This window comes from Procambarus clarkii, chromosome 12 (assembly GCF_040958095.1).
Source record: "Procambarus clarkii isolate CNS0578487 chromosome 12, FALCON_Pclarkii_2.0, whole genome shotgun sequence".
NCBI lineage: Eukaryota > Metazoa > Arthropoda > Malacostraca > Decapoda > Cambaridae > Procambarus > Procambarus clarkii.
In genome coordinates, this window is record NC_091161.1 from 8331675 (window position 1) to 8359073 (window position 27399).

At 49.0% G+C, this 27399-nt stretch overlaps 1 protein-coding gene across 1 annotated transcript in view; it reads right to left on the bottom strand.

Annotated features, from left to right (window-relative positions):
* The window catches only part of LOC123772835 (uncharacterized), a 328724-nt gene that overhangs the window by 230111 nt on the left and 71214 nt on the right, over positions 1-27399 (bottom strand). Inside the window, exon 6 of the mRNA XM_069323215.1 lies at positions 24029-24210. Coding sequence (XP_069179316.1) covers positions 24029-24210 — 182 coding nt within the window. The remainder of the gene's footprint in view (positions 1-24028; positions 24211-27399) is intronic.

Below are 27399 nucleotides of genomic sequence, written 5' to 3' on the forward strand. Positions count from 1 at the left end.
ACTCTTCTGTCTTCCAGTGTTCTAAGGTGCATTTCCCGCAGCCTTTCCTCGTAACTCATGCCTCTTAGTTCTGGGACTAGTCTAGTGGCATACCTCTGAACTTTTTCCAGCTTCGTCTTGTACTTGACAAGGTACGGGCTCCATGCTGGGGCTACATACTCCAGGATTGGTCTTACATGTGTGGTATACAAGATTCTGAATGATTCCTTACACAGGTTCCTGAACGCTGTTCTGATGTTAGCCAGCCTCGCATATGCCGCAGACGTTATTCTTTTTATTTGGGCTTCAGGAGACAAGTTTGGTGTGATATCAATTCCTAGATCTTTCTCTCTGTCCGTTTCATTAAGTACTTCAGCTTCTATTCTGTATCCTCTGTTTGGATTCCTGTTTCTACCGCTTAGTTTCATTACTTTGCATTTACTTGGGTTGAACTTCAACAGCCATTTGTTGCATCATTCACTCAGTCTGTCTAGGTCATCTTGTAGCCTCTTACTATCATCCTCTGTTTCAATCCTCCTCATAATTTTTGCATCGTCGGCAAACATTCAGAGAAACGATTCTATACCCTCTGGGAGATCATTTACATATATCAGAAACAGTATAGGTCCAAGGACTGACCCCTGCGGGACTCCACTCGTAACGCCTCGCCAATCTGAGACCTCACCCCTCACATTGACTCATTGTCTCCTGTTGCTTAGGTGCTCCTTTATCCAATGGAGTACCTTCCCTTTCACTCCAGCCTGCATCTACAGCTTTTTCACTATCCTCTTGTGTGGTACTGTATCAAAGGCTTTCTGACAATCCAAAAATATGCAGTTGGCCCATCCTTCCCTTTCTTGCCTGATTTTTGTTGCCTGGTCATAGAATTCAAGTAACCCTGTGAGGCAGGACTTGCCATCCCTGAACCCATGTTGATGCTGTGTTACAAAGTCCTTTCGCTCCAGATGTTTCACTAGCTTTCTTTGCACAATCTTCTCCATCAACTTGCATGGTATGCAGGTTAGGGACACTGGCCTGTAGTTCAGTGCCTCCTGTCTATCTCCTTTCTTGAATATTGGGACTACATTAGCTGGTTTCCAAATTTCTGGCAGTTCCCCTGTTGCCAGTGATTTGTTATACACTATGGAGAGTGGTAGGCACAGTTCTTTTGCTCCTTCCTTTAGTATCCAAGGGCAGATTCCATCTGGGCCTATAGCCTTTGTCACATCCAACTCTAGTAAAGACTTTCTTACTTCCCCGCTAGTAATCTCAAACACTTTCAGTGGTTCCTGGTTAGCTATTCCCTCTCTTATCTCTGGAATTTCTCCTTGCTCTAAGGTGAAGACCTCCAGGAATTTCCTATTCAGTTCCTCACACATTTCCTTGTCGTTTTTTAGTGAATCCTTCTGCCCCTATCCTTAATTTCATAACCTGTTCCTTTGCTGTTGTATTTCTCCTGATGTGGCTGTGCAGCAATTTAGGCTGAGTCTTTGCCTTGCTTGCGATGTCATTTTCGTATTGTCTTTCTGCCTCTCTTCTCATCCTGACATATTCATTCCTGGCATTCTGGTATCTTTCTCTGCTCTCCAGTGTCCTGTTATTCCTATAGTTTCTCCATGCCCTTATACTTTGCTGCTTAGCTAGCCTACATCTCTGATTAAACCATGGGTTTCTCATCTTCATTTCACTGTTTCCCTTTTGGACTGGGACAAACTTGTTTGCTGCGTCCTTGCACTTCTGCGTGATGTAATCCATCATATCTTGGGTTGTCTTTCCCCTGAGCTCTGTTTCCCATGCTATATCTGTTAGGAATTTTCTTATCTCCTCATAGTTTCCCTTTCGGTATGCTAACCTTTCGGTTTCGGTATCCCTCCTCGAGTTCAATAACCCTTCTTCAATCAAGTACTCAAACACCAGTACACTGTGGTCGCTCATTCCTACTGGGTCCTCAAACCCGATTTCTCTTATGTTGGAGTCGTTCAGAGTGAAGACTAGGTCGAGTCTCGCTGGTTCGTCATTGCCTCTCATCCTTGTGGGTTCTCTGACATGCTGGGTTAAAAAGTTTCTAGTCACCACCTCCAATAGTTTCGCTCTCCACGTATCCTCGCCGCCATGTGGTTCCTTGTTCTCCCATTCAATCCTTCCATGATTGAAGTCCCCCATGATGAGCAGGTGGGATCCTTTCTACAGGCAGCAGAGGCTGCCCTCTCAATTATAGTGTTAACTGCCATGTTGTTGTTTTCATACTCTTGACTGGGTCTTCTGTCATTTGGTGGAGGGTTATATATTACTGCTACTACTATTCTTGGTCCTCCCATTGTCATGGTGCCTGCTATGAAGTCTCTGAAACCCTCACAGCCCGGGGTAGCCATCTCCTTAAAACACCATTCCTTTGTCATGAGTTGGGCCACTCCACCTCCTCCCCTACCTTCCCTCTCTTTCTTTATTACTGTGTACTACTGGGGGAAACACGGCATTCGTTATGATTCCAGAGAGTTTTGTTTCAGTGAGTCCGATTACATCTGGGTTCACTGTGTGTGTGTGTGTGTGTGTGTGTGTGTGTGTGTGTGTGTGTGCATGTATTCACCTAGTTGTATTCACCTAGTTGGGCTTGCAGGGGTTGAGCTCTGTTCATTCGGCCCACCTCTTAACTGTCAATCAATCAAGTAAATAATTATCAAAAGAAGGCACCAAGCCAGGAAGGCTATGTAGCACCATCAAATGCGCAGAATAATCAGAGGGCGCTAAATATCACCAAGGATGCCATTACGAGAATAGAAACGCATAAGGGGAACGACATCAAAAGTATCCGATTCGCCAAGGATTCTATCGAGGGATAAGCAACCGTGAGGGATGGTCAGAAAAGAAGACACACGCTCGTCTTGGAAGTCAGGACATTCAACAAGGATATGCATGACTGTAAGAGGGACAACGCAATTTGCACAATAAGGAGCAGGGTGGCACTCCATTAAGTGACCATGAGTTAAGCATGTATGCCCAATACGCAACCTAGCCAGAGCCATTTCCCATTGCCGGTTACGGTGGTAGGAGGGCGGCCATGAAGACACACTACTTTTAAGAGTACGCAGTTTATTATCAGTAACAGAAGACCAACAATCCCGCCAACGAATAAGGATGGAGGAATGAATAACTGGGTAAAAGTTGGAATAAGAATACCTTAACGGGAGATGAGACAAGAGCGGACAGCTTCCCTAGCGGCAGCATCTGCATGGTCATTTAAAGAGACACCAATATGGTTGGGAACCCAGCAAAACTCAACGGACATAAATTTACTGGAAATAAGAAACAGCCAATGTTGAATCTCTACGCCCACTGGATGGACAGGATTAAAGAACCCGAGAGCCATGAGGGCACTACAAGAGTCAGCAACAACTACAAAGGAAGATTGACAATGAGAAAGCAGGTGACGAAGAGCATAGAGAATAGCATAAAGTTCCGCTGGGAAGATGCTAGTTTCCGGAGGTAGGCGACACATATGTGTGCTGTCAGGAAAAACAACAGAGTAGCCTACACCGTCTGCAGACTTAGACCCAGCGGTGAAGATAGAAACGAAGCGGGAGTATGAAGAAAAGTGCTCAAGGAAATGGCGTTTCAGAACCGGAGGAGGGGTAAAAGCTCTAGTGATGCAGGTTAAGGATGAACAAAACTTCGGAATCGGAAGGAGGACTCTCCACGGGGACAAGGAAGGAACAACACAAGGAGAGACATTAGAAATACGAACTGAAAGAGAATCCTGTAAGCGAGATAACCAAACAGAAAGAGGGAGGTGGTGAAGAGGAACAGGAACTGCAGGAGGGGTAAAAGTTAAAGCACGACAGAGGCGAGAGGAAGGATGTTGCAAGGACCGCGCAAGATAGCAAAGACAGTAGCGATCACGGCGATCCTGGAGAGACAGGATGCCAGTGTCAACACAAGCTGAGGACGGGAGTCGAATGAAAGGCACCAGAGCTGAGGCGCAACCCAGTATGGTGCAAAGCATCAAGATGGCGAAGAGTAGAAGGAGAAGCAGGACAACCATAATCGAGTTTAGACAGGACGAGAGAGGAATGTAAAGCGAGGAGTGCGCGCCTATCCACTCCCCAAGAAGTATGGAACAAAACCTTAAGGTTGGAAAGGGCCTTAGAGCATTCAACTCAAAGGTAACAGATATGGGCCGACCAAGACAAACGAGTTTCGAAGATTAACCCCAAAAGCTTAGCAGACTCCTTGTACATAAGGGTTTGACCATAAAGCAAAAAAGAGGGACGCAGAACGACATGCTTCCGAGTAAAAGTCATAGCACAAGTCTTAGACGTAGAGAACTGGAAGCCATGATCGGTGGCCCAAGACGACATGGCATCAGTCACAAGTTAAAGCCGCTGTTGAAGGAGAGGCGAATCATCACCCTCGACAGCAAAGGGTAAGATTGTCAACATAGAGAGTGGAGAAGATGCCAGAAGGAAGAGAGGAAAAAAGGCCATTGAGGGCAACCAGAAAAAGAGTAGTGCTCAGAACACTAGCTTGGGGCACACCCTCGTATTGCTGAAAAGATGCAAAAAGAGTGGTACCAAGCCTCACTCGAAAGGAACGACGGGAGAGAAAGCTTTGGAGAAAGAGAGGGAGGTTACCACGAAGGCCAAAAGAATTAAGTTGGGACAGAATATGATATCGCCTAGTGGTGTCGTAAGCCTTTTCCAGGTAAAAAAGGACGGCAACAACGGAGGTCTTCGCAGCAAAAGCAGTACGAATATAGACCTCCAAATTCATCAGGACATCTGTTGTGCTGCGGCACTTGCGGAAACCATATTGGGAAGGGGAGAAGAGGTGATAGAACCACATCAGATGAACGTTAACAATACGTTTAAAGAGTTTGAAGACAACTCGTGAGGGCAATAGGGCGAAAGTTCTTAGGGGATGTCCCAAGAGACCCTGGTTTCCGAACAGGGAGGACAACGGCATTGAGCCAATTCTCAGGGGACTGACGATGACTCCCAGACCCGATTATACAGACTCAGTAAATACCGAGACATGCACGGAGGGAGATGGTGAAGCATCTCATGAATGCCATCGGAGCCCGCCGCCGTAGAACCGCAGAAGGCTAGGGCAGACTAAAATTCAGAGAGAGAGAAGGGATCATTATAGGGAAATCTGAGATGAGTGCAGAAATCTAAAGGACGAAATTCAAGGATAGGTTTACAAAGAATGAAACATTGAGAAAGATGAGAACCAGAGCTAACAGAAGAAAAGTGGGAACCCAGTTCGTTCGGTCATGACCTGCAACGGGTCTGCCACAAGAGAACCACGGAGGTGAAGGACTGGCGAGACATTGTGAACGAACTTACCCGCTATCTTGTGGATACGCTTCCGGATCTGCGGCAGAGGAATTTCGGACATAATGGTGGAAACCTAAAACTTCCAACATTCACGCTTAGCTGTAAAACCCGAGCACAGTCCACATTCCACCAGGAAATGCACTTCCATGGTCCGCTAGAGGAAGAACAAGGAATAGAGCGGAGGGCAGTGTCAAAGATGGAGTCATGAAAAAGGAGGAGAGCGCGAGGGAGAGGCAGAATGGAGAGGTCAGAGAGAGCAGCACGGAGGGTAAATAGGTTCCAGTCTGCCTTGGCAAAACACCACCCAGGGAAGGAGAGGGGAGGGTGAAAAGAGAAAAAGATATCAAGGATGGGGAAATGGTCACTGCCATGGAAGTCATCAAGAACTCGCCACTTGAAATCCAAGTAAAGAGACGACGAGCAGAGATAAAGATCAAGACAGGAATGGGTGCAAGTCCATGAGTCCAAATGAGTGGGCTCACCAAAATTCAGAGGAGACAGGGAAGAAGAGAGGATGAACGGTTCGAGAAGGCGACCCCCGGGTGTTTGTCAGAACATCACCCCAGACTGTATGTCGACAACTGAAATCACCCAGCAGGAGCACAGGCTCCAACAAGGAGTCCAGTAGGTGTTTAAGATCGAGAAGAGAAAGCAGGACATTTGAAGGGAGGTAAATGGAACAAACCATGTACCATTTATGCATTAAGACACATGCAGCAGAATATTGAAGCGACGACAGAAAAAGTAGGGGGGCGACGGAAAAAGTAGGGAGGCGACGAAAAATGTAGGGAAGCGACAGTAAAAGTAGGGGGACGAAGGGAACATTAGAACGAATCAAGAGAGCAGGAGAGGAATAGGCCCCAGCAAAAGCCCAGAGGGAGGGGGGGGGAAATGAATAGCCACGGAAGTAACCAGGACGAGCACCAAGCATTGGCTCCTGGAGACAAACACAAAGGGGTTAAAACTGCAAAATCAGAAGATGGAGTTCATGGAAATTGGCGTAATATCCACGAATATTCTATTGAAGAATTGACACCGACAAGAAGAGAAAGGATAGCAACAGATGACCATGAAGAAACAAAGGGAAAAAAGGAACACAGCACGTTAAAGAAATGCAGGATCAGGATCAGCGAAGTCAGGGTTAGGGGGCATGGGTAAACTGAGTAAGGATGGAGGGAAGGGAGCGGGAGGACCGACCAGAGGCGGACGAACAGGGAGGAGGAGGAGGAGGAGGGGTTATCTTGAGATGATTTCAGGGCTTTTTAGTGTCCCCGCGGCCCGGTCCTCGACCAGGCCTCCACCCCTAGGAAGCAGCCCGTGACAGCTGACTAACACCCAGGTACCTATTTTACTGCTAGGTAACAGGGCATAGGGTGAAAGAAACTCTGCCCAATGTTTCTCGCCAGCGCCTGGGATCGAACCCAGGACCACAGGATCACAAATCCAGCGTGCTGTCTGCTCGGCCGACCGGCTCCCCTGGGGGCTGACTGGGGGGGGGGACAACCGAGGGTCAAGGACAGCAGAAGGAGGGGCAGAAACCAGGGAGTGCACCTCAGCAAGGGCAGCAACCGAGAGGGAAGCATGGACCAAAGAAACCTCCATAGCAGGAACAGGGTGCGCAACCACTGAAATGGGAGGGGATGGAGCAAGAGAGTCAGAGGTAGGGGGTGAGGAAGAAAGCGAAGCCTTCTTACCCGCCAGGGACGAGGAAGGAGAGGAGCCAGGCTTTCGCTTCTGACTCAGAGACAGGTGTCCCAGCAACAATGCACTGGACAACAGACTCAAGTGTCTCAACAGGAGAAGCAGAACAAGAGCAAACAGTACGATGGCCGCTGGGAGAGTGATGGACATCAGCCCACACTGACAGGTGGCGTGAAGAGCTAAGAGACGGAGGAGAAGGATGGGAAAGAAGAATCGGAGGGAGACAAGGAAGAAGACACAGGCGACATGACAGACCGGGTAGAAAGAAGGGGGAACCCCAGACAGAGATCTATGAGAGGGACCCTTCGGGACAGAACTTAAAGGAACAGAGGCGGCGGCGGTGGGCGTGTCTGGGTCTAAGGCCTGGAAACAGTTGTGAGACTGAGGAAGGTGGGAAGGACGCGGAGAGGAAGAGCGTAACACGTGAGCATAAGACACACCAGCGAAAGCGGGAGACAGCGAACCTGGCGCATCACCTCAGGAAAAGACAAACGTTCCCGGTGCTTCAAGTTGAGGACGGCTGCCTCAAGCTTGTAATGTATACACGCACGGGAGAAGGTAGGGTGGGCCTCACCGCAATTGAGGCAGCGAGCCTGGGGAGAAGTGCACTCCGACTTAGAGTGACCTTCATCCCCACACAAAGGACAGAGAGAGACAGTCCCAGAGCAGCGGAGGGCTCCTTGCCCAAACCTCCAACACTTATTACAGAGCCAAGGAGAAGGAATGTATTCCTGGACGGAGCACCTGGCACCAGCAAGAATAATAAAGGGCAGAAGGGTCCTACCATCAAAGGTAATCTTCACAACCCGAAGGGGTTGACGGCGACGACCACGAGGTGGACAAGTAAACGTGTCTACCTGGAGGACAGAATGGCCCTGAGCTTCGAGGATATACCGAATATCTTCGTGGCAGTCCTTCAGATTCCTAACACCGGTTGCAACATGGTGTGGGAGGAGAATAGTGCCAACACTGGGATTCGGCTGAACGTTCTTGGAGATCCAAACAGGGGGTCTCGCCAAGGCAGGATAAGGCAGCCAAGCGGATGGCTGCATTCTGAGAAGGAGCAGCAACGACACATGTACCGAGACGGGTGGGATTGAAAGTATTAGAGGCATCTACTGAATCAACAAAGAGCCTATGGAGGGAGAAATCATCAGGAGGCGTAGAATCCAGAGGTGATCAAAGTATTTGGCCCACGAAGCGAGACCAAACAAGGCCTGGTACACAGTGCGGGAAGGGATCGAGCGAGTGCGGCCGTGGCGCGGACGGCGTTGAGCCCAGAGAGAGAGGGGGTTAAAAGGCGAAGTAGTCACAATGAGAGTCTGAGTCGTGCCAGGGGACGAGGTGGTCACCACTGGGGGCTTGGGGCTCGACCCAACCACAGAGGAGGGAGGGGAGCTGAGGGGAGTAGTCAGGAGGGTCAAAGGAGGTGCAAGGTCGGGGCCCAATGCAGCAGGGGCTACAAAGCCCGGTCTTCCAACATGGTCCAACTCGGGGGCTTGGTCGTCCACCCCATAAGCCCGAGAAGCTATAAGAGTAACTGAATTCGACATAAGGACGAGAGGTCAGACTTTCATTCACGAATGTGCCCCCACATCCACCACGGAGACACAATTAGAGGCAGGACACCCAACAGGAGACATGTTGCCGATCTTGCCGGGGCCCCCTAGGGGTGCGTCGTGAGTATACGCCCTACAAACGCCACCTTAAGAACCGTCAGTCCGTCGAGATCAGGTTCAGTGATGAAAAGAGGATGACAATAAAAGGTTCCCCTCGCTTGAGACGTTGAGTACTACAGTTCTACGAGTGCAAGAGTATGCCTCCTCAAATACCCGGGAATCAAAATAAAGAATAATCAAAACAGGCAAAAGGTCGACGGGAAATGACAATTAGAAAGGAGAAGAGGTGGAGGGGGAGAAAAACGAAACATAAGGAAAAGGAAAAGTCATCTAGCAGAATTTGTGAGGACAGCAGCAGGAGCATAAGGCCACAAAAGGACAGAGGACCGTCCCATGGAGCATCACACTCCGGCAGCCGCCCACCAAGCCCCCTCACGGCAACACACAGGGAGGGGGTCAATCAATCAACTGTTACCAAGTACTAAATATTTTTTTCACATACACACACACGCAGGAAGTACTCCGCAACAGCTATCTAACTCCCAGGTATTTATTTACTGCTAGGTAACAGGGCCATCAGGGTGAAAGAAACTCTGCCCATTTTGTTTCTGCCGTCACCGGGAATTGAACACGGACCCTACGATTACGAGTCCAGAGCGCTGTCCACTCAGCAATCAGGCCCCCTGTGTGTGTGGGCCGGGAGGAAAGAAGTTAGGAAGGGTTTGATTTAGCTCTTTGGCGCCATCTTTCCAACTGCTGGTCTTCTAATGCAATATCTTCCAACCCCTTTTATTACCATAATTGTTTTTTAAACAAAGGGTGGAGATAGGCTCTAGGATTTCCCCTTTCAATTATTTGCACCTGGATATTGAACGTACACTGAGCAACTGAGCAGGTGTTTTCTCGTTTCCTTATGGCCCATGGCGTGTCTTACGTCCTAGTATACCCTCTCGTTACAGTACTGCTCAATCTAAACTTCCTATCTTTAACTTATATCAATGCTCTTGAGAATTTTGTATGTCTGAATCATGTCTCCCATATCTGCCCAATTTTTCGTTAAGTTCAGGTTCATAAATCTATCCCTGCAGCTAAAGTTCCTTAATTCTGGAACTAGCCGTGTTGCCAAAAAATACAGTCTGAATTTAGCTGAATTTAGCTGAATTTAGCTGAATACAGAAAGATTTAGCTCTTTTTGAGGTTATGGATCCACACTAACACACGAGGACACGTTCTGTGTTGCGGCTGAACGCACATGGTTGTTTAGACGCGGTTACCACACTGTAAAGAAAAGCTAAATGGACTACATTTAGTAGTCCAATGCACAGTGTTCACTAGTGTGTGTCCCATTCTGCAACAGCTTTTCTAATCATTGTAGTCGCGGTGGAATGTGCATCTAATGCAGCTGCTGTTGTTGGATTAATGTTGAGTTTGATGCGCAGGGCTTCAGTAGCTTCACATTCCAGTAAGTAGTGCAATAGTGGCGCCTCTGCTTCTGTTCCACAGATGTGACACTCTTTAACTATTGGGTTCATTACCTCCCAGCAGCACTTGTAACCAAGTCTGAGTCTGTGTATGGCTACTGCAATGTCTCTGGATATCTTTTTGCCAGGCTTGAAAGAGGAGTAACCAGTGGCTTGTTCGTACCATATCGCAGTTGATCTTCCTTCCGCTACTTTGGCTCTGTGGCGACTTTTGATAGTTGAGAATATTTTCTTCTTGATTTACCCCTTAATCTGTGAAAAACTTGGAGGTATTTTAACCTGTACAACAGGTAGGACAGTGGCAGTTTTTGCTAGTGAGTCTACCTTTTCATTACAATCTAATGTGACTTAATATCCAATTTAAGGTGATTGACAGCCCTACATTGTGTGCTTCTTTTCCTATATGTTGGATTTCTGTGAGGAGTTGTATATTATCTCTGTGCTGACTGGATAACACTGCCTGGAGCGAAGATTTAGAGTCGGTATGAATGATGACATCATGTAAATTATTCTCAATTGTATAGTTTATTGCCTCCTTCAGGGCATATAATTCTGTTTGCAATCTTGAACACCCACTATTCATGCTCCAGTAAGCTTCATGGTTGGTGGTGTAAACTGCTGCCCCAGCAGAACCTTTTTCTTGATCAACTGATCCGTCTGTGAAGATGTGAGTCGTTGTGGGTCTAGAGATAGTTTCCATTCGTTGCTCTATGATGCTCTGCGAGTCACAAACTGATTTTCTATGCGGTAATCCTTCAATGCCGAAAGGCTGCCGAAAGTATTGATATGGGATATCTTCTTCTTTGTTCCTAATGTCCAAGTAAAGTTCACTTTCTCTAGAATCTTGATTAGATTATCCGTCCATGCACTCATTGTATATTGAAAGGTTCTATGAAGCGATCTGTTTATGCTATCTTTGACTGAGTCTGGCGGTGATTCCAACAAGTTTTGCTGTTATGGCGGCTATTCTTTGTTAGATCCTGTTTTCTAAGGCTGGAAAGTTGGTTTCCAAACTTAAATTCTCTCTACACGTCCATATAGGTGCTCCCAGCATTGTTCTGAGAGCATCATTTTGAGACACTTCCAGTTTCACCCATTGGTTATCACTGAGGGATGTAAGAGCAGGAGCAGCATAGTCGATGAGTGACCTAACTGCTTGAACGTAGTACATTTTGGGTACTGGTAGAGATGCACCATCTCTAAGACTGGTCGGGGAGCGCAAAGCCGAGTTTCTGGCTTTACAACGTTGCCGAAGATATTCAATTTCTTGAGTGAATTTTAACTGACTGTCTACTATGAATCTTAGGTATTGAAAAGAGGTAACCCACTCAATTTCATATCCTTGTATTGCGAGTCTGATGTCTTGAGTTCTTCTTTTAACAGCCATTGCCTTGGTTTTATTGCTGTTTATTTTCACTGCTATTCGTTCTGCTTCCCTGATGATGATGTTTAGGCATTTTTCTACATGATTCCTGGCGTCTTTGCTATTGATGATGACCTCAAAGTCGTCTTACATAGTTAAGCAGTTTGACTTTTGGTAACTTGAGCTTCTTGAATTGTTCCATGAGACAGTTGAAGAGGAAGGGGCTTAGTATTCCTCCCTATGGAGTCCCATTTTCCAGCCTCTTAGAGAAGGATGTTTTTCCTTGGAATTTGACTGTAGCTTCTCGGTTAAGCAGGCTTCCTCTAGCAAAGGCAAGAGCGTGTCCTTTGATTTCGTTATCCACAAGGCAGCACAGTGTAGCTGGAGCACTGGCAAACTCGAAGACTTTTTCTCGGTCCAGAAAAATAAGGATTCCAGGTTTGTCATTGATTTGATCCAGGAGGGAGGTAAGGCATTCTGTGGTTCCAACACCTTTTCTATTAGCAAACATATTTTAGTGTAGTGGATCGACTTTCCAATAAATTCGATTAAGAGTCATTCCTTCTGCAGTTTTGGACAGACAGCTTGTTAATGAGATGGGTCTTGGATTTCCTGGGTCTTTAGGTTTTGGAATTAGAACTATAATTGCAGTGTTCCAAGAGAGTGGTCGAGTTCTTGTCACCCATACTCTGTTGATGAGATTCAAGAAGGCTTCTTCACCCTTTTCTCCTAGCTTGGCTAGCATGTTGTAAGTGATTTAGTCCTCGCCTGGAGCTGTGTTTTTAGTTTTCTTTGTAGCACTTCTGAGTTCTTTCAGATTGAAAGGTTGGTCTAGTTCGTCAGGTAAGGCTAAAGCATCATCTATTTTGTCCATCTTGCTGCTTGAAGTCTTTGTTGGTGAGTCAGAGTTGCTTGAGGAAGTTGAGTGGAACTGGCTCTAGAAATAGATATGCTAACCTTTCTGCCTCTTGCTCTGGATGAACATGGTGCGGCGGAGCAGGAGGCGATTTTCCTTTGGCTCTGTTGATCTGCCTCTAGATGTCGCCCAATGATGTATGCTGATTTACCTTGGCACACCACTCGAGCCATTTTTCTTCTTTGATTTTTGCTGTTTCTTCGTGCACATGATCTCGGACAGCTCTAAGAAGTCCTAGATTAGCTTCGGTTCTATCTCTTCTGAATTTTTTTCTTGAAAAATTTAGTCTGTTATTTAGCTCTTTGCTCCTATCACAGTAATACCAATGGTCCTTATGTTGCTGGGTGATTGTTTTCCTCTTGGGGATGGCGTGATTTGCTGCTCTATGTATTGCATTTACTAAATCTTTTTCCATTTCTTCGGTGTTGTCAGGAAGAGTGTAGTTTTGGTGCCAAGTTTCGAGAACTTCCTGAAACTTCGTCCAATCTGCCTTGATAAAGTCCCATCCGGGCTCGGGAGCTGGAGGTCTAGGAGGTAGTGCTATATTAATAACTGTTCTTGTAGCAAAGTGGTCACTAGTCAGAACATGATCCACTGACCAACGACACAACTCATAAATACTGATTATCTATCTTGAGGTTATCTTGAGATGATTTCGGGGCTTTAGTGTCCCCGCGGCCCGGTCCTCGACCAGGCCTCCACCCCCAGGAAGCAGCCCGTGACAGCTGACTAACACCCAGGTTCCTATTTTACTGCTGGTGGAAACAAACGTGAGATCCAACTTTCCCCCACCAGTGTGGGTTGGTTCCGTCGAATTAAGCAGACTGACTTCAGGCACTTCATCCAAAAGATGTTCAATATGTCTTCCGTTGGCGTCGGTTCTTGGTGAATCAAGAAGTAATTCACTATGAGCGTTGAAGTCGCCCGAGATGATAGTAGGCGTAGTGACTGCTATTTCAAAGATTGTTGAGAGATCCATGTCGTGTTCTCTATGGCTCCTGTATGCACTAAAGATGGACAGCATTGAGTTCCTCATAGTGAGATTAACTCCCATAATTCCGTTGTGGTCAACAGGAAAGTGTGGTTGTGTTGTGGTCAACAGGAGGGGGTGGTTGTGTTGTGGTCAACAGGAGGGGTGGTTATGTTGTGGTCAACAGGAAGGGTGGTTATGTTGTGGTCAACAGGTGGTGTGGTTGTGTTGTGGTCAACAGGAGGGGTGGTTGTGTTGTGGTCAACAGGAGGGGGTGGTTGTGTTGTGGTCAACAGGAGGGGTGGTTGTGTTGTGGTCAACAGGTGGGGTGGTTGTGTTGTGGTCAACAGGAGGGGTGGTTGTGTTGTGGTCAACAGGTGGTGTGGTTGTGTTGTGGTCAACAGGTGGTGTGGTTGTGTTGTGGTCAACAGGAGGGGTGGTTGTGTTGTGGTCAACAGGAGGGGTGGTTGTGTTGTGGTCAACAGGAAGGGTGGTTATGTTGTGGTCAACAGTAGGGGTGGTTATGTTGTGGTCAACAGGTGGTGTGGTTGTGTTGTGGTCAACAGGAGGGGTGGTTGTGTTGTGGTCAACAGGAGGGGGTGGTTGTGTTGTGGTTAACAGGTGGGGTGGTTGTGTTGTGGTTAACAGGTGGGGTGGTTGTGTTGTGGTCAACAGGAGGGGTGGTTATGTTGTGGTCAACAGGAAGGGTGGTTATGTTGTGGTCAACAGTAGGGGTGGTTATGTTGTGGTCAACAGGTGGTGTGGTTGTGTTGTGGTCAACAGGTGGTGTGGTTGTGTTGTGGTCAACAGGAGGGGTGGTTGTGTTGTGGTCAACAGGAGGGGTGGTTGTGTTGTGGTCAACAGGAGGGGGTGGTTGTGTTGTGGTCAACAGGAGGGGTGGTTGTGTTGTGGTCAACAGGTGGGGTGGTTGTGTTGTGGTCAACAGGAGGGGGTGGTTGTGTTGTGGTTAACAGGTGGGGTGGTTGTGTTGTGGTCAACAGGAGGGGGTGGTTGTGTTGTGGTTAACAGGTGGGGTGGTTGTGTTGTGGTCAACAGGTGGGGTGGTTGTGTTGTGGTCAACAGGAGGGGGTGGTTGTGTTGTGGTTAACAGGTGGGGTGGTTGTGTTGTGGTCAACAGGAGGGGTGGTTATGTTGTGGTCAACAGGAGGGGTGGTTGTGTTGTGGTCAACAGGAGGGTGTGGTTGTGTTGTGGTCAACAGGAGGGGTGGTTGTGTTGTGGTTAACAGGTGGGGTGGTTGTGTTGTGGTCAACAGTAGGGGGTGGTTGTGTTGTGGTCAACAGGAGGGGTGGTTGTGTTGTGGTCAACAGTAGGGTGTGGTTGTGTTGTTATCAACAGGAGGGGTGGTTGTGTTGTGGTCAACAGTAGGGGTGGTTGTGTTGTGGTCAACAGGAGGGTGTGGTTGTGTTGTGGTCAACAGGAGGGGTGGTTGTGTTGTGGTCAACAGTAGGGGTGGTTGTGTTGTGGTCAACAGGAGGGTGTGGTTGTGTTGTGGTCAACAGGGGGGGTGGTTGTGTTGTGGTCAACAGTAGGGTGTGGTTGTGTTGTGGTCAACAGGAGGGGTGGTTGTGTTGTGGTCAACAGTAGGGTGTGGTTGTGTTGTTATCAACAGGAGGGTGTGGTTGTGTTGTGGTCAACAGGAGGGGGTGGTTGTGTTGTGGTCAACAGGAGGGTGTGGTTGTGTTGTGGTCAACAGGAGGGTGTGGTTGTGTTGTGGTCAACAGGAGGGTGTGGTTGTGTTGTGGTCAACAGGAGGGGGGGTTGTGTTGTGGTCAACAGGAGGGGGGGGTTGTGGTCATTACGAGGGGTGGTTGTGTTGTGGTCAACAGGAGGGGTGGTTGTGTTGTGGTCAACAGTAGGGGTGGTTGTGTTGTGGTCAACAGGAGGGTGTGGTTGTGTTGTGGTCAACAGTAGGGGTGGTTGTGTTGTGGTCAACAGGAGGGGTGGTTGTGTTGTGGTCAACAGGAGGGGTGGTTGTGTTGTGGTCAACAGGAGGGGTGGTTGTGTTGTGGTCAACAGGAGGGATGGTTGTGTTGTGGTCAACAGGAGGGATGGTTGTGTTGTGGTCAACAGGAGGGATGGTTGTGTTGTGGTCAACAGGAGGGGGTGGTTGTGTTGTGGTTAACAGGTGGGGTGGTTGTGTTGTGGTTAACAGGTGGGGTGGTTGTGTTGTGGTCAACAGGAGGGGTGGTTATGTTGTGGTCAACAGGAAGGGTGGTTATGTTGTGGTCAACAGTAGGGGTGGTTATGTTGTGGTCAACAGGTGGTGTGGTTGTGTTGTGGTCAACAGGTGGTGTGGTTGTGTTGTGGTCAACAGGAGGGGTGGTTGTGTTGTGGTCAACAGGAGGGGTGGTTGTGTTGTGGTCAACAGGAGGGGTGGTTGTGTTGTGGTCAACAGGTGGGGTGGTTGTGTTGTGGTCAACAGGAGGGGGTGGTTGTGTTGTGGTTAACAGGTGGGGTGGTTGTGTTGTGGTCAACAGGAGGGGTGGTTGTGTTGTGGTCAACAGGAGGGGTGGTTGTGTTGTGGTCAACAGGTGGGGTGGTTGTGTTGTGGTCAACAGGAGGGGGTGGTTGTGTTGTGGTTAACAGGTGGGGTGGTTGTGTTGTGGTCAACAGGAGGGGTGGTTGTGTTGTGGTCAACAGGAGGGGTGGTTGTGTTGTGGTTAACAGGTGGGGTGGTTGTGTTGTGGTCAACAGGTGGGGTGGTTGTGTTGTGGTCAACAGTAGGGGTGGTTGTGTTGTGGTCAACAGGAGGGATGGTTGTGTTGTGGTCAACAGGAGGGGTGGTTGTGTTGTGGTCAACAGGAGGGATGGTTATGTTGTGGTCAACAGGAGGGATGGTTGTGTTGTGGTCAACAGGAGGGATGGTTGTGTTGTGGTCAACAGGAGGGGTGGTTGTGTTGTGGTCAACAGGAGGGATGGTTGTGTTGTGGTCAACAGGAGGGATGGTTGTGTTGTGGTCAACAGGAGGGGGTGGTTGTGTTGTGGTCAACAGGAGGGGTGGTTGTGTTGTGGTCAACAGGAGGGGTGGTTGTGTTGTGGTCAACAGGAGGGTGTGGTTGTGTTGTGGTCAACAGGAGGGGGTGGTTGTGTTGTGGTCAACAGGAGGGGTGGTTGTGTTGTGGTCAACAGGAGGGTGTGGTTGTGTTGTGGTCAACAGGAGGGGTGGTTGTGTTGTGGTCAACAGGAGGGGGTGGTTGTGTTGTGGTCAACAGGAGGGTGTGGTTGTGTTGTGGTCAACAGGAGGGGGGGTTGTGTTGTGGTCAACAGGAGGGGGGGGTTGTGTTGTGGTCAACAGGAGGGGTGGTTGTGTTGTGGTCAACAGGAGGGTGTGGTTGTGTTGTGGTCAACAGGAGGGGGGGGTTGTGTTGTGGTCAACAGGAGGGGGGGTGGTTATGTTGTGGTCAACAGGTGGGGTGGTTGTGTTGTGGTCAACAGGAGGGTGTGGTTGTGTTGTGGTCAACAGGAGGGTGTGGTTGTGTTGTGGTCAACAGGAGGGGGGGGTTGTGTTGTGGTCAACAGGAGGGGGGGGTTGTATTGTGGTCAACAGGAGGGGGGGGTTGTGTTGTGGTCAACAGGAGGGTGTGGTTGTGTTGTGGTCAACAGGAGGGGTGGTTGTGTTGTGGTCAACAGGAGGGGGGGGTTGTGTTGTGGTCAACAGGAGGGGGGGGTTGTGTTGTGGTCAACAGGAGGGGGGGGTTGTGTTGTGGTCAACAGGAGGGGAGGGTTGTGTTGTGGTCAACAGGAGGGGGGGGGTTGTGTTGTGGTCAACAGGAGGGGGGGGGGTTGTGTTGTGGTCAACAGGAGGGGGGGGGTTGTGTTGTGGTCAACAGGAGGGGGGGGTTGTGTTGTGGTCAACAGGAGGGGGGGGTTGTGTTGTGGTCAACAGGAGGGGGGGGGGTTGTGTTGTGGTCAACAGGAGGGGGGGGTTGTGTTGTGGTCAACAGGAGGGGGGGTTGTGTTGTGGTCAACAGGAGGGGGGGGTTGTGTTGTGGTCAACAGGAGGGGGGGGTTGTGTTGTGGTCAACAGGAGGGGGGGGGGTTGTGTTGTGGTCAACAGGAGGGGGGGGGTTGTGTTGTGGTCAACAGGAGGGGGGGGGGTTGTGTTGTGGTCAACAGGAGGGGTGGTTGTGTTGTGGTCAACAGGAGGGGGGGGTTGTGTTGTGGTCAACAGGAGGGGTGGTTGTGTTGTGGTCAACAGGAGGGGGTGGTTGTGTTGTGGTTAACAGGAGGGGGGGTTGTGTTGTGGTCAACAGGAGGGGGGGGGTTGTGTTGTGGTCAACAGGAGGGGTGGTTGTGTTGTGGTCAACAGGTGGGGTGGTTATGTTGTGGTCAACAGTAGGGGTGGTTGTGTTGTGGTCAACAGGTGGGGTGGTTGTGTTGTGGTCAACAGGAGGGGTGGTTGTGTTGTGGTCAACAGGTGGGGTGGTTGTGTTGTGGTCAACAGGAGGGGTGGTTGTGTTGTGGTCAACAGGTGGGGTGGTTGTGTTGTGGTCAACAGGTGGGGTGGTTGTGTTGTGGTCAACAGTAGGGGTGGTTGTGTTGTGGTCAACAGGAGGGGTGGTTGTGTTGTGGTCAACAGGTGGGGTGGTTGTGTTGTGGTCAACAGGTGGGGTGGTTGTGTTGTGGTCAACAGTAGGGGTGGTTGTGTTGTGGTCAACAGGAGGGGTGGTTGTGTTGTGGTCAACAGTAGGGGTGGTTGTGTTGTGGTCAACAGGAGGGTGTGGTTGTGTTGTGGTCAACAGTAGGGGTGGTTGTGTTGTGGTCAACAGGAGGGGTGGTTGTGTTGTGGTCAACAGGAGGGGGTGAGTGGGTTGTGGTTAACAGGAGGGGGGGGGGGTTGTGTTGTGGTCAACAGGAGAGGGGGTGGTGTTGTGGTCAACAGGTGGGATGGTTGTGTTGTGGTCATATCTTTCATTATCAATATCTTTCAATATCAATACTTTCAATATCTTTCAGGACACTTTCCTCCGTTTTATGAGCCGTCGAAAAGAAGTTCCTGTAAAATAGTCTAATTGGGGGTACAAGTGTTGTGTTAGCTGACTCGTCAAAGGACCCCTCAGAGGTTGTCCCCTCTGAAGAGTCAACCAATACAAGAATTGTACCTCCAAGTAGACTATTTTACAGGAACTTCTTTTCGACGGCTCATAAAACGGAGGAAAGGTTCCTGAAAGATATTGTTGATAGGAACGTTATCCCTACAGACAAAAATCAGAAAATAATATTGATAATTTATTATAAAACCAGAAAAACGGCCAATCTACTCATGAAAAACTCCCCAGACACCAAGCAGAACGCTTTGAAGGAGAACCAACGTCGTCTATGCCTTCAAATGCCCACTTGGGGACTGTAAGCCCCAAAGAACTCAGTATATAGGCAAGACAACAACGTCTCTTTCCAGGTGACTAACAAATGCATAAGCAACAGGGCTCCATTAAGGAACATATAATCTCCTCTCACAACCAGACCATCACCAGAGAAATCTTAACAAACAACACAGAAATCATCGATAGATACAGCGATAGCAGGCGGCTTGACATCAGCGAGGCACTACACATCAAAAAGTCAACACCAGCAATCAACAGCCAATTAATGCACAATTATATTCTACCTACTTCAAGACCTCGAACCAATATGGAAACAGCAAGAGGAAGAATGAGCCAATAGGCCTTCTGCAGTTACTTCCATTCATATGTTCACTTATCCAATTTATACCCATTGTTTCGTGTTCTGTCTTGTGTTTGTCATTTCAACCAAAACTTTTGTACCATATCACCTCATCCAGTAGAGTATAAATACGAAGAATTTGTGTATAAATTAAGTCTTTGAAACTGTAATACGAATTACGAAACGCGTTCAGACGTCAGACAATTAAAAAATGAATTTAGGAGAATTGGTATTTTTTATTACCACCGACAGTGAAGAAAAACATAAGAAATATTGAGAAAATTCGTGTTAGAATTATTAATCTTACCTTTTCGGTCATATTCAACAAGAAAGGTCATATTTACAAGATAGATTTATACTAATATATATATATATATATATATATATATATATATATATATATATATGTCGTACCTAGTAGCCAGAACGCACTTCTCAGCCTACTATGCAAGGCCCTATTTGCCTAATAAGCCAAGTTTTCATGAATTAATTGTTTTTCGACTACCTAACCTACCTAACCTAACCTAACCTAACTTTTTCGGCTTCCTAACCTAACCTAACCTATAAAGATAGGTTAGGTTAGGTTAGGTAGGGTTGGTTAGGTTCGTTCATATATCTACGTTAATTTTAACTCCAATAAAAAAAAATTGACCTCATACATAATGAAATGGGTAGCTTTATCATTTCATAAGAAAAAAATTAGAGAAAATATATTAATTCAGGAAAACTTGGCTTATTAGGCAAATCGGGCCTTGCATAGTAGGCTGAGAAGTGCATTCTGGCTACTAGGTACGACATATATATATATATATATATATATATATATATATATATATATATATATATATATATATATATATATGAATGAAAACTCACACCCCAGAAGTGACTCGAACCCATACTCCCAGAAGCAACGCAACTGGTAACTACAGGGCGCCTTAATCCGCTTGACCATCACGGCCGTCAAAAGGAAGTGATAGCCGAGGCTATTTGAGCCACTTCCCCGACGGCAACTCGGATGGTAATCTTGGGCATAGCATTTCACCAAATCACCTCATTCTTTGGGGCACACGTGAGGAACACAAATGCGAACAAGCCTGAATGGTCCCCAGGACTATATGCGAATGAAAACTCACACCCCAGAAGTGACTCGAACCCATACTCCCAGAAGCAACGCAACTGGTAACTACAGGGCGCCTTAATCCGCTTGACCATCACGGCCGTCAAAAGGAAGTGATAGCCGAGGCTATTTGAGCCACTTCCCCGACGGCAACTCGGATGGTAATCTTGGGCATAGCATTTCACCAAATCACCTCATTCTTTGGGGCACACGTGAGGAACACAAATGCGAACAAGCCTGAATGGTCCCCAGGACTATATGCGAATGAAAACTCACACCCCAGAAGTGACTCGAACCCATACTCCCAGAAGCAACGCAACTGGTAACTACAGGGCGCCTTAATCCGCTTGACCATCACGGCCGTCAAAAGGAAGTGATAGCCGAGGCTATTTGAGCCACTTCCCCGACGGCAACTCGGATGGTAATCTTGGGCATAGCATTTCACCAAATCACCTCATTCTTTGGGGCACACGTGAGGAACACAAATGCGAACAAGCCTGAATGGTCCCCAGGACTATATGCGAATGAAAACTCACACCCCAGAAGTGACTCGAACCCATACTCCCAGAAGCAACGCAACTGGTAACTACAGGGCGCCTTAATCCGCTTGACCATCACGGCCGTCAAAAGGAAGTGATAGCCGAGGCTATTTGAGCCACTTCCCCGACGGCAACTCGGATGGTAATCTTGGGCATAGCATTTCACCAAATCACCTCATTCTTTGGGGCACACGTGAGGAACACAAATGCGAACAAGCCTGAATGGTCCCCAGGACTATATGCGAATGAAAACTCACACCCCAGAAGTGACTCGAACCCATACTCCCAGAAGCAACGCAACTGGTAACTACAGGGCGCCTTAATCCGCTTGACCATCACGGCCGTCAAAAGGAAGTGATAGCCGAGGCTATTTGAGCCACTTCCCCGACGGCAACTCGGATGGTAATCTTGGGCATAGCATTTCACCAAATCACCTCATTCTTTGGGGCACACGTGAGGAACACAAATGCGAACAAGCCTGAATGGTCCCCAGGACTATATGCGAATGAAAACTCACACCCCAGAAGTGACTCGAACCCATACTCCCAGAAGCAACGCAACTGGTAACTACAGGGCGCCTTAATCCGCTTGACCATCACGGCCGTCAAAAGGAAGTGATAGCCGAGGCTATTTGAGCCACTTCCCCGACGGCAACTCGGATGGTAATCTTGGGCATAGCATTTCACCAAATCACCTCATTCTTTGGGGCACACGTGAGGAACACAAATGCGAACAAGCCTGAATGGTCCCCAGGACTATATGCGAATGAAAACTCACACCCCAGAAGTGACTCGAACCCATACTCCCAGAAGCAACGCAACTGGTAACTACAGGGCGCCTTAATCCGCTTGACCATCACGGCCGTCAAAAGGAAGTGATAGCCGAGGCTATTTGAGCCACTTCCCCGACGGCAACTCGGATGGTAATCTTGGGCATAGCATTTCACCAAATCACCTCATTCTTTGGGGCACACGTGAGGAACACAAATGCGAACAAGCCTGAATGGTCCCCAGGACTATATGCGAATGAAAACTCACACCCCAGAAGTGACTCGAACCCATACTCCCAGAAGCAACGCAACTGGTAACTACAGGGCGCCTTAATCCGCTTGACCATCACGGCCGTCAAAAGGAAGTGATAGCCGAGGCTATTTGAGCCACTTCCCCGACGGCAACTCGGATGGTAATCTTGGGCATAGCATTTCACCAAATCACCTCATTCTTTGGGGCACACGTGAGGAACACAAATGCGAACAAGGCTAACAAGGCCGAGGCTCAAATAGCCTCGGCTATCACTTCCTTTTGACGGCCGTGATGGTCAAGCGGATTAAGGCGCCCTGTAGTTACCAGTTGCGTTGCTTCTGGGAGTATGGGTTCGAGTCACTTCTGGGGTGTGAGTTTTCATTCGCATATAGTCCTGGGGACCATTCAGGCTTGTTCGCATTTGTGTTCCTCACGTGTGCCCCAAAGAATGAGGTGATTTGGTGAAATGCTATGCCCAAGATTACCATCCGAGTTGCCGTCGGGGAAGTGGCTCAAATAGCCTCGGCTATCACTTCCTTTTGACGGCCGTGATGGTCAAGCGGATTAAGGCGCCCTGTAGTTACCAGTTGCGTTGCTTCTGGGAGTATGGGTTCGAGTCACTTCTGGGGTGTGAGTTTTCATTCGCATATAGTCCTGGGGACCATTCAGGCTTGTTCGCATTTGTGTTCCTCACGTGTGCCCCAAAGAATGAGGTGATTTGGTGAAATGCTATGCCCAAGATTACCATCCGAGTTGCCGTCGGGGAAGTGGCTCAAATAGCCTCGGCTATCACTTCCTTTTGACGGCCGTGATGGTCAAGCGGATTAAGGCGCCCTGTAGTTACCAGTTGCGTTGCTTCTGGGAGTATGGGTTCGAGTCACTTCTGGGGTGTGAGTTTTCATTCGCATATAGTCCTGGGGACCATTCAGGCTTGTTCGCATTTGTGTTCCTCACGTGTGCCCCAAAGAATGAGGTGATTTGGTGAAATGCTATGCCCAAGATTACCATCCGAGTTGCCGTCGGGGAAGTGGCTCAAATAGCCTCGGCTATCACTTCCTTTTGACGGCCGTGATGGTCAAGCGGATTAAGGCGCCCTGTAGTTACCAGTTGCGTTGCTTCTGGGAGTATGGGTTCGAGTCACTTCTGGGGTGTGAGTTTTCATTCGCATATAGTCCTGGGGACCATTCAGGCTTGTTCGCATTTGTGTTCCTCACGTGTGCCCCAAAGAATGAGGTGATTTGGTGAAATGCTATGCCCAAGATTACCATCCGAGTTGCCGTCGGGGAAGTGGCTCAAATAGCCTCGGCTATCACTTCCTTTTGACGGCCGTGATGGTCAAGCGGATTAAGGCGCCCTGTAGTTACCAGTTGCGTTGCTTCTGGGAGTATGGGTTCGAGTCACTTCTGGGGTGTGAGTTTTCATTCGCATATAGTCCTGGGGACCATTCAGGCTTGTTCGCATTTGTGTTCCTCACGTGTGCCCCAAAGAATGAGGTGATTTGGTGAAATGCTATGCCCAAGATTACCATCCGAGTTGCCGTCGGGGAAGTGGCTCAAATAGCCTCGGCTATCACTTCCTTTTGACGGCCGTGATGGTCAAGCGGATTAAGGCGCCCTGTAGTTACCAGTTGCGTTGCTTCTGGGAGTATGGGTTCGAGTCACTTCTGGGGTGTGAGTTTTCATTCGCATATAGTCCTGGGGACCATTCAGGCTTGTTCGCATATATATATATATATATATATATATATATATATATATATATATATATATATATATATATATATATATATATATATATATATATATATATATATGTCGTACCTAATAGCCAGAACGCACTTCTGAGCCTACTATGCAAGGCCCGATTTGCCTAATAAGCCAAGTTTTCTTGAAATAATTGTTTTTCGACTACCTAACCTACCTAACCTAACCTAACCTAACTTTTTCGGCTACCTAACCTAACCTAACCTATAAAGATAGGTTAGGTTAGGTTAGGTAGGGTTGGTTAGGTTCGGTCATATATCTACGTTACTTTTAACTCCAATAAAAAAAAATTTACCTCATACATAAAGAAATGGGTAGCTTTATCATTTCACAAGAAAAAAATTAGAGAAAATATATTAATTCATGAAAACTTGGCTTATTAGGCAAATTGGGCCTTGCATAGTAGGCTGAAAAGTGCGTTCTGGCTACTAGGTACGACATATATATATATATATATATATATGTATATATATATATATATATATATATATATATATACCAAAGGTTAACTGTATATAGTAAATTATGGTACGCACCTAAGAGTGAGCTTCTCTGTGTCAGCAAAGTCGGAACTGAACCACTGAAATATAGAGTTGATGACGATGGAGTTGTGGTTGACGCGGGTGACGGAGGTGTTACAGAGGCGCTGCATGGCGTCATCCAGGTCCTGCTCCAGCTCCTGGTCCCCAGGGCTGTATGAGGCTAGCGGTGAGCATCCCTGCGGTATAGAGATCACGTCAGGCTGGGGGTGGTAGTGGTGGTGTCGGAAATTCCGACATTAACATATCCAATATAACCAGCAAACCCTGTTATACTAGTTACATAATCTTTACTCATAAAAGGATTATAGAGAACGGGAGATCCGTGACATCATCAGCATATATTCAAGCATCATATATCCTTAAACCACCAGTCTAGTGATTAAAATTAATAAAAAAGTATTCTCTATGACTGGATCTAATATAATTATTAATAAAACTAAAGTCTACGTCCCTAAGTCAATTTGATTTGTGGAACCAATTGCCGCGTAACATTGTGGAGGTGGGGTCCCTCGATTGTTTCAAGCATGGGTTGGACATGTATATGAGTGGGATTGGGTGGTTATAAATAGGAGCTGCCTCGTATGGGCCAGTAGGCCTTCTGCAGTTGCCTTTGTTCTTATGTTCTTATGCTCTTATAAAACAGAGAAATAAAACCCTATTTTTGGGAGACGCCGCTCCCAGGGAGGCAGACAAGCCGGCTGAATGTAAACATGGCTCCCAGAGAGAGAGAGAGAGAGATCCGCAGTACGGAACACTACAAAGACCAAATATAGATCGCCCAACAGTGAATTTGCCACAGTGACCTCATCCAACAACCAGGGCAAGCATTATATCCGTACAGTATGCTATATGACTCGTAGAACTTTTATTTCATTGTGTAATTTTACTGATATGGTTATGCTGCCTGAGAATACCCAAAAATTGGGAAAGCCTCACATAATAATGCATTAATAATTCTGCCATACAGTATCTATTATTGGGATGTTATCTGTATTAGTCACGGTGTAAATATTTGCCACGTAACATTTGACGAACTAAAGATAATCACAGAGAGTTGTTAACGCCTACAGGAACTTGCACAGACGCCCACTTGCTCTAACAAAGGCAACAGGGCCGCCATTATCAAGTCCGGGACGGACCGCATGTGGCAAACTAAAGCCTGATGTTGGAAGACTAGTTAAATGATAATTATTATAATTATAATATATTTGATTAATAAACTATTTAATATAACCCCCATACTTGTGTATAGGCAAACACCTGGCAGGATATACTTAATATACACTCCACTTTGAAGTAATAATAATATATAGTATATTCAATATATCAAGAATTTTAAAATTAAATAAATAAAAAACAATTGAATGCCTGCTAGGAAAATATCCCCACAGGTGGGGTGGTGCTGGGGATGGGGGTGCTGGGGGTGGTGGTGGTGCTGGGGGTGGTGCTGGGGATGGGGGTGCTGGGGGTGGTGGTGGTGCTGGGGGTGGTGGTGGTGCTGGGGGTGGTGGTGGTGCTGGGGATGGGGGTGCTGGGGGTGGTGGTGGTGCTGGGGGTGGTGCTGGGGGTGGTGGTGGTGCTGGGGGTGGTGGTGGTGCTGGGGGTGGTGCTGGGGGTGGTGGTGGTGCTGGGGGTGGTGGTGGTAATGGTGGTGGTGGTGGTGCTGGGGGTGGTGGTAGTGCTGGGGGTGGTGGTGGTAATGGTGGTGGTGGTGGTGCTGGGGGTGATGGTTCTGGGGGTGGGGGTGCTGGGGGTGGTGGTAGTGCTGGGGGTGGTGGTGGTAATGGTGGTGGTGGTGGTGCTGGGGGTGGTGGTGGTGCGTGGTGCTGGGGGTGGTGGTGGTGGTGCTGGGGGTGGTGGTGGTGGTGGTGGTGCTGGGGGTGGTGGTTCTGGGGGTGGGGGTGCTGGGGGTGGTGGTGGTGCTGGGGGTAGTGGTGGTGCTGGGGGTAGTGGTGGTGCTGGGGGTGGTGGTGGTGCTGGGGGTAGTGGTGGTGCTGGGGGTAGTGGTGGTGCTGGGGTGGTTCTGGTGATGGTGGTGCTGGGGGTGGTGGTGGTGGTGGTGGTGCTGGGGGTGGTGGTTCTGGGGGTGGGGGTGCTGGGGGTGGTGGTGCTGGGGGTGAGGGTGCTGGGGGTGGTGGTGCTGGGGGTAGTGGTGGTGCTGGGGGTAGTGGTGGTGCTGGGGGTAGTGGTGGTGCTGGGGGTAGTGGTGGTGCTGGGGGTGGTGGTGGTGCTGGGGGTAGTGGTGGTGCTGGGGGTAGTGGTGGTGCTGGGGGTGGTGGTGGTGCTGGGGGTGGTGGTGGTGCTGGGGGTGATGGTGGTGCTGGGGGTGGTGGTGGTGCTGGGGGTAGTGGTGGTGCTGGGGGTAGTGGTGGTGCTGGGGGTGGTTCTGGTGATGGTGGTGCTGGGGGTGGTGGTGGTGGTGGTGGTGCTGGGGGTGGTGGTTCTGGGGGTGGGGGTGCTGGGGGTGGTGGTGCTGGGGGTGGGGGTGCTGGGGGTGGTGGTGCTGGGGGTAGTGGTGGTGCTGGGGGTAGTAGTGGTGCTGGGGGTAGTGGTGGTGCTGGGGGTGGTGGTGGTGCTGGGGGTAGTGGTGGTGCTGGGGGTAGTGGTGGTGCTGGGGGTGGTGGTGGTGCTGGGGGTGGTGGTGGTGCTGGGGGTGATGGTGGTGCTGGGGGTGGTGGTGGTGCTGGGGGTGATGGTGGTGGTGCTGGGGGTGATGGTGGTGGTGCTGGGGGTGGTGGTGGTGCTGGGGGTGGTGGTGGTGCTGGGGGTGATGGTGGTGGTGCTGGGGGTGATGGTGGTGCTGGGGGTAGTGGTGGTGCTGGGGGTGGTGGTGGTGCGTGGTGCTGGGGGTGGTGGTGGTGCTGGGGGTAGTGGTGGTGCTGGGGGTAGTGGTGGTGCTGGGGGTAGTGGTGGTGCTGGGGGTAGTGGTGGTGCTGGGGTTGGTGGTGGTGCTGGGGGTAGTGGTGGTGCTGGGGGTGGTGGTGGTGCTGGGGTTGGTGGTGGTGCTGGGGGTAGTGGTGGTGCTGGGGGTAGTGGTGGTGCTGGGGGTGGTGGTGGTGCTGGGGGTGGTGGTGGTGCTGGGGGTGATGGTGGTGCTGGGGGTGGTGGTGGTGCTGGGGGTGGTGGTGGTGCTGGGGGTGATGGTGGTGGTGCTGGGGGTGATGGTGGTGCTGGGGGTAGTGGTGGTGCTGGGGGTGGTGGTGGTGCTGGGGGTAGTGGTGGTGCTGGGGGTAGTGGTGGTGCTGGGGGTGGTGGTGGTGCTGGGGGTGGTGGTGGTGCTGGGGGTGATGGTGGTGCTGGGGGTGGTGGTGGTGCTGGGGGTGATGGTGGTGGTGCTGGGGGTGATGGTGGTGGTGCTGGGGGTG